Here is a 7,677-nt window from a genome sequence, read left to right as displayed (position 1 = left end):
TGGTTTGGGGGTGCATCTGGAGTACGCAAAATGGTTTTTATTGATGATCAAATGGACAAACATCTGTATTTAAACATTTTGAAGAATAATTTGTATGGTAGTGCCGTTAAACTTGGACTGGATGCTAAAGGGTTCTTGTTTCAACAAGACAATGACCCGAAACACTCATCTTATCTCGTGCTAGAATGCCTTATTTACCACCGTAAGCAGCTTAAAACTCCACCTGAATCACCGGATCTGAACCCAATTGAGCATATCTGAGATCTCTTAGAAAGGAATCAGAAAGCACAAAATAACATCAAAGGCATCATTAAAGACAGCTTTAAGTGTTGAGTGGGACAAAATTGCAGCTAATGAAACTAAGGTATTGGTAAAAAGTATGCATCGACATTTGAAAGCAGTTAATAAAGCTAAAGACGACTCAAAAAAGTACTGAATACTCGATTTTTCTATTATTCTTTTAAATAAAATATTCTTTATAAGGCTATGTACGAATAATATTTTTGCATGAAATTGTGCCTTATTTCGTTATTGCCTTAAGGTAGTAGTCTGGTAACTTATTTTGAAAATTTCGAATTTCGGTTTTTTACATATTTTGAAAGTGCGATACATTGGTAATATACTGTACAAATTTTAGACCGAAATTCGAAATATTGACGAAATTATAGCGGCTCAATTGCTAAAACTTTAAACGCGTTTTTCTCAAAACAACGTTTTTCCGGATGGCCGTCGTGAAAACAAATTTTCTATCTAACGGATTGAGGCTGAAATTTAGATATGTTTTTCTACACATCAATAGTTCTGGCGGGTAGTAGATTTAATTTATTTCGTCCCTAACTTTCCATTTTTTAGTCCGATTTCCACTTTAAAAAAAGGCAATTTTCTTACGAAGTCCGCCATTTTGTTATTTTTTGTCAAAATCATTTGATCTTACTACTCGCCAGAACGACAAGCACAATGATTAATAAGCAATTTGTTTTTTCTGTTTCAGATGACCACAAGTGACGAAATCACGCCGGCCAGCCACTGTACCTCTTTTTTTTGCCGCTTGCTGCAGTGTACAAAAATAGTATCAAAACATTAAAAAAAAAGAAAAAAAAATTTTTTTTGTACACCTTCTGATACCTTTAATAACATATCAGAAAATCAAACCGATTGAATTTTATTATTATTATTATTATTATTATTGTGTAAACACTGTATGTATGTACATATATGTCACCATTATCTCACGATGTCAAAATTTTTTTGTTTGCTTATAGTGTAATAATTTTGTATACTAAATTTTTTACATTCACTTTTTTCAAAAACACGAAAGTAATAAAAAAAAATGTTGCTTAAATATTGAGGTTAGAGATGTGTGTTGTTTTCATTCTTAGTATGGTGCAAAACTCAGTGTGGTGTCTAAATAAGTCGGTGCTCTAAAAGCTCTAACAAAAGAATACGTCAACACTCAATTGTACTACAAATGATAAACCGTAACTTTTCCGCTTATTCATTTCATTAACACTCTTTCTTTGAAGTAACTGCACAAAATCACATTTTAATCAAAAAAATCAAAAATGTTCTTTTAATCGCCATTGAATAACTATTTCCGGTCACAATTTGTATCAAACAATATTTACGCAGCTTTGACGTTGCTCCATCTAACGGAATTATTAAGACATTGCGAATTCGGTATTCACAATAGTAAAAAGCTTCATCGGAAATAAACTGTTTTATTGTGTTCCAATGGAATGAGGTTTGAAAACTTTTGTAAAAATAACTTCATTTATATAGCGAACTCAAATTTCAAATGTTAAGAAATGAGTTTATTCTAAGGTAATGCAGCAGTTTGTATAATTTTATGTAACATAATAAGCATACAGCGGCGCTGACGCTGGAGTCTCAAAGCAATTAATCTGACCTAAATTGTATGCTGACAGATATCGGAATAACAGATTTAATGAACAGCTAATTTGTTTGTAGGATTAATTCGTTTAGTATAATGCGGCATGGACAATTGTAGACAAAATATAATGATTTATTTAATGCAATTTAAGGAAGTAAAACCTTTATAACTACCAACATTCCGCAACTAATTGTTTTGCAAGTACTTGCCTTCAAAGCGTCTTCGGAAACGTCGCTATTGTTTGGCACATTATAATATTTTTTTTTCTAAACCTCACTTAAACTCACAAAATATACACTCACACGCGTGTTTTTACTTATTTTTATACTTCTATTCGAAATATCCCAATGAGAATTAAATGCAAATGCATTTACCAAATCATCACTTTCCTATTTCAAACGAGAATAACAATTCATTGGAATTAATACCAGTACAGTGTTGCCAAATGCATACAAATGAAAATAAAAATTAGAACAAAAATGAAGCATTTCAGTTCAGTGTTGATGATATGGATGGGGGTTATGGCGTCTGCTCACTACACACACGGATATGACGTTTTAATTTTTGGTTTAATGGTTTTAATGGTTTCAACACCAACTTTTCAGAAAATTACACATCTTTAATAATAAACTACTTAAAGACTATACGTCTCCGGAGAGTGCAGTTTACAGTTTGAAAATGGGGTTACACCCCTCCATCCCTCCTTTACATCCTTTTTTCACAACGTGTTACGTTATACTAAAGATTTCTTAACTTATCTTCCTTTTGTTTGTTTACCTGTAGAGATGATGTCATTGGTTATCCAAATCGCGAAAAACGAAAGCGCCACCTTTAGTTTCTACACGGCGCGGTGTCTAATATCCAAGAATGATAGAGAAACAGATTGCGCCTTTCGAATTCGCCTTGTCGTAAGAGCCCGTGAATAAATAAGCAAAAGGAAGGGAAATTACAAGCTTGTAAAGAAGAAGAAGTAAACGTTAGTGTACATAACGCAGAGAACGTAAATTCATATCTATTTACGTTCTCTGCATAACGTTCTCTGGAAGAAGAATAGGCGAAAGCAATGAACGTAAACGAGCACAAGAAATTGCACGCAGACATACTTTCTAACCACGACGTTAAGATGGATTTATGAAGGAGATGGCACCCACCCAGCTGACTTTTTCGCCGTATGATCAATTTGCTTTGCACGGCGTCTTCCGCATAAAAACGCAAAAAACTGCCTTTGGAGGTTTTATATTAATTTGTGCTCTCCCAAATTAACGCACGTCACTTCGTTTCCATTAGTTTGAATAGTTTAAATCTCATAAATTACAATATTACCAAGCCATTCACTGAATTTTTACAAACATACATTTTCTGCTCCTTCTGTTTGTTTTGTTCGTTTGTTTTGTATTGCGAACCGAGCTGACGTCAGACTTGTCAAAATCGCGAAAAATTAACTAACTGTTTCTTAATGGCGCCACCGTGGATACTCAATTCGCCTTGTGTAATATCCACACTACTGTGAATTGCTCTCAGGCCTTTTAGTATGAAGCAGCATCGTCGTGACATGAAAGTTTGGTCTTATTGAACTAACAAACAATTTCAACGACTTTCTAGAATATTTCTTATTTAACAGTAAACAAATATACTCTTTAAATAAAATACAATGGATGCAATTAAGAAATCACATGAAGCTCAGTTACAAGTGCGGCACAATGCGGAAGAAATGAGGAACACGCTCAACGATCTCTATAATTGGGAGCAGGAAATCAAGGCCAAAGAAAGAGAACTCACGCGACATCCTGATCCTACAGAAAAAGACGGGGTAACATGAAATTGTTATTCGTTTAAATTATACCTAAAACTATTCATTCAACAGCAACGAAATGTGCCCATAAGAAGTCACATTTTAGAACAAAAACAAACAGACACAAATAAAGTACAACAACAGCAGCTGTTCAATTCAGCCACAGTTGCTAAGGATGGCGCAAGTTCGGCAGCAACCTCTAGCAGTGGTAACTTTAAATGTATTATATGCTTATAAAAAAATTAACTACGTTTTAATTATTCCAGCAACAACTCCTACGGAAAAAACTGAGAAACCCCTGGATCCGAACGAGGAAAAGCGAAAGCAAGCCAATGAAGTGAAAGACAAGGGCAATAAGTACGTTAAACTAGGCGAATATGAGGAGGCAATTTATGAGTATACGACTGCAATTGATATATTCCCAGAGGATCCAGTATTCTATAGTAACCGGGCGCTATGTTACCTAAAGTTGGAGAGGTTGGTAACAATGTAAGATTAACACAAAGCAATTAAAACTAATTGCTCTCTTATAGATATAATGAATGCATTGAGGATTGCGAGCGAGCCATCGAAATCGACAGTTTAACGGTTAAAGCATACTATCGACGCATGCAGGCCAATGAGTGTCTGGGCAACAATTTGGATGCGCTTAAAGATTGTACCACCGTGCTAATGATCGAACCCAAAAACAGTGAAGCAAATAAAAGTTTAGAGCGCATCAATGAAAGACTGCGTAAAAATGGTGGGTGAAGGGCGTAAGCTCTATCTGATTATGTTTTAAAAACCACAATTAGAATTAATCTATTCATATTTATGAAGATTAAAGCTTTAAAAACACTTTCTATTACTTTCAGTTAAAACTTCAGTAGGCCCCAGCTTCAGCGTGTCCCGTGACAACATGATAGATATTTTACCATATGATAAACCGCCTTACAAACGTTCAAGTAAACAGCTGCGTCGTGTCCCCATTGTCGATCTTATTGGCCCAAAAAGAAATTGCGAAAATTTGAAAATCTCGGATGACGACATAGATAAATTATTTAATAGCAATTGTGGTCCTTTTGTTGAGATCGCAAAGCCCAATAAAAACTCTGACATAGCCGCAAGCAAGGAAGACAACCCGATTGATATTTCGTCAAGCGATAAACCGCCTTACAAACGCCCCAACAAACAGCTACGATGTGTACCCGCAACAGATCTTATGGACTCAAAGAAAAATGTTGCAAATATGAAAATCTCCGGTGACCACGCAGATAAATCATTGAATAGTAATTGTGGTCCTTTACCTGAAGGCGCGAAGCTCAATAATAGTGCGGAAAGTAGAAGCTTGGGCATTGCCATAAGAAAGGGAGACCAAGAATCTGAACTAGTAGACGTATTACCTTCAATTTCAAATCACGCTAGTGAGAATAAATTGTCCAAAGATAACCAAAAAACGGATGTGCTCTTGCTGAATAGAAATGTAAGCGCAATTTTTTCCTTCTTCACGGCGGTAATTGCTTTATTCATAAGATTTTTAGACGCCATTAAACAAAATAGTGCAAATTTGTTTAAACGCAATTGAGACCCGTCAAAAATTAACCCGATAATTAATGTAAATTATTAGCAAATTTGTGTAATATTTTATGTGAGCGATCTAATTGGTGTTCTGGGTAGCTTATTAAAAACTTAAAAAAAAAATCATATTATTGTGCCAAACAAAAAAGTCTTTATGATTTAACAAAAACAAATGAAAGTACGTTTTAACTCATAGAAACTCAGTAAAGTAGAAATCGTCTTGCTTAGTTAAATGTGAATGAGTAACCAAATGTTCTGTACGCTCAAATATTATTTGTATAGTAGTACTTTTTATTGTGCATAAATTTCATTAAAAGCTAAGACAGGGATTTGTGATTTGTTTACAGGTGACTTATTTTGTTTTGAAAGCGGCTTAAACACTTAATAAACCGTCTCGAAATTAAAATTTGTGTTTGTATTAAATGTATCTAAATTATCTTGGTGCAACGCTGGCTTGCAACAGCTTGCGACACAAAATTATAGGGGTTGAAAACCAATTTTGCTATCTACTTTTATAATTTCTAATTAACACAGTTTGTACTTTTATTTTGCATTATTAATAAATAAAGCCTTTGTATTTCTCTTTCTAGCGTCCCTTGCCGCCTGCACCAACACACCCAGCGCAATTTTATTCTAATTGGAAAGAATTGGCGCCTGCGCAAAAGTACCAGTACTTAAAGGTATCAATTGAATCCAATTAAAAGTAATGTCTGCCGAAAGTAGAACTACGGAGACTACTTTTGGAGACTTTGATGTTTTCAACGATATTTCCGTTTGTTTTCAGAGCATTGACATATCAAAACTAAGCAGAGTCCTCGGGGCAGGTATGGATTCTGAAACGTTTATGGGCGTCCTTAGCACTCTACACGACTTCTACTTACCAAACAAAGATGAAACTACTGCTGTCACTCTCCAACAAGTCTGTAAAAATAGTCAAGTGGCCATATTGTCGCTACTTTTGTCACATGAGGAAAGGGAAAGTTAGTAAACGTCCTTTTTTTCCTATTATTATATTAGTTTGGGGGAAAAATAAATCCATTATCTTCGCGTTAGATGGCTGCAGTGATCGATATCTCGAAAAGTATCGTTCAAACTATTTAAAGTTTATGCTCGTTGTCAAGATGACATTTCACACTAAACAGATTATTTAACTGTTCTTTGTTTATTTCCTTCAGTTGTGAGTTACGGGGTGTTAACAATGGAAGTCAACAAAGAGAAAATTCGGTACATTTTACAGGTTTTCTTTAATAAAGGCGAAAATGCATGCCAGGCCGTTGAAATTGTAAATGGAGTCTATGGTGCCGATACTGTAACAGCTAATTACGTGCAAATTTGGTCTCGTCGATTTCTTTCAAGCATTTTTGATGTTAAGGAAAATGTGGATAACGTCAATAAAATCACAGAAATAATATAAGGCTTGTTAGTAGTCGCAGCTTCGTCCAGGAGCTAAAGATCGACTCACAGTTTTAAAGCATTTGCGCAAAAATTTCATGGATTTCTTTTTCCCTAAACTAATATTTTGCCAAGCAATTAACTTTTGTGCGCAATAAGTTTAAAAAAGGATTATTGCTTAGCACCTGAAATTTATATATTTTTAACTAATAATTTCGTTTGTATTTATTTCAGTTGTTAAAGACATTATCAATGTTATCAAAGAGAACGAAGCAACCAAAGTGGCAGCGGAAGAAATCAGCAAGTGTTTCAATTTGTAAATTAAATGAATTTCGTCGTTATTGTAGCGGGTCGATAGATTTATTGTATTGAAGTGTTCTTGATTTAGTTTACAAATCTATTAAAAAAATATATTATAAATATTTTTCTGCAGTGCAGCTCATTACATATATACGGGTATATTTATAAAGGAAATATGCTGAAGAAAAATCATTTTAATTTAGTTATAACAACTTAATAAAAACGGTAAGTCCAGAGCAAGTATCGGGCCAAAGACGGAATGGTGTTGGATAAGATGGTTGTTGTTGTTATTGTCGATGTTATAGTCGCATAAACATTCACCACACATGTTCGAAGGCAGAAAATCAAATTAGAGGATCTATCGGTCATTTTGAAATAAAAGCCTTTTTGAGCTCATCCGCATTTGAGCTTTAGCCGCATGCAATCTAAACAAATGTTTTTTCAATACTTTTTGTATGTCTGTTTTTGTCCGGCTAAATCTCCGAAACGGCTACACCATTTTTGAGTCTCCCACTGACAGTTAGAAATGACTTTTTCGGAACTTATTTTTATATGGAAAATATTGACCGGTTGTTGTTGTAGCATAAACATTCCCGATACATATGCGAGAAATGCTTCTGTCACTCCAGTTATTGATCGGATATAAATGCGGGTCGTTCCGGTAACGTTGAACCGACTGTCGAATATTGCCCGGTAATTGGCACTGGCGTCGAGATTTTCAAAAAATCGTAGTTATGGTCCGATA

The 7,677-nt window shown here is 34.7% G+C and overlaps 1 protein-coding gene across 2 annotated transcripts; it reads left to right on the top strand.

The window, feature by feature from the left end:
* Nucleotides 1-3,414: 3,414 nt before the first annotated feature.
* On the top strand, nucleotides 3,415-7,121 carry LOC129245841 (RNA polymerase II-associated protein 3). Of its 2 annotated transcripts, none has more exons than XM_054884262.1 (8): nucleotides 3,415-3,701; nucleotides 3,756-3,888; nucleotides 3,950-4,160; nucleotides 4,217-4,425; nucleotides 4,538-5,145; nucleotides 5,831-5,920; nucleotides 6,025-6,220; nucleotides 6,867-7,121. In XM_054884262.1, the coding sequence occupies exons 1-8, from the start codon at nucleotides 3,543-3,545 to the stop codon at nucleotides 6,950-6,952; spliced, it is 1,692 nt and encodes a 563-aa protein (XP_054740237.1). In that variant the 5' UTR covers nucleotides 3,415-3,542; the 3' UTR covers nucleotides 6,953-7,121. The 2 variants fall into 2 exon arrangements, with proteins under 2 accessions (XP_054740237.1, XP_054740236.1); XM_054884261.1 differs by having other exon boundaries at nucleotides 3,756-3,891.
* Nucleotides 7,122-7,677: the final 556 nt, after the last annotated feature.

The sequence above is a fragment of the Anastrepha obliqua genome, chromosome 4 (assembly GCF_027943255.1).
Source record: "Anastrepha obliqua isolate idAnaObli1 chromosome 4, idAnaObli1_1.0, whole genome shotgun sequence".
NCBI classification, from domain to species: domain Eukaryota; kingdom Metazoa; phylum Arthropoda; class Insecta; order Diptera; family Tephritidae; genus Anastrepha; species Anastrepha obliqua.
The sequence above is the reverse complement of the archived record's forward strand: the minus strand, read 5'-3'. Positions and strand labels throughout refer to the sequence as shown.

Coding starts and splice junctions, on each gene's coding strand:
- LOC129245841 (XM_054884261.1), top strand. CDS start 3,543: ATGGATGCAATTAAGAAATCACATGAAGCTCAGTTACAAGTGCGGCAC. Junction 3,702..3,755: donor ATCCTACAGAAAAAGACGGG/GTAACATGAAAT, acceptor TTCATTCAACAG/CAACGAAATGTGCCCATAAG. Junction 4,161..4,216: donor TGTTACCTAAAGTTGGAGAG/GTTGGTAACAAT, acceptor GCTCTCTTATAG/ATATAATGAATGCATTGAGG.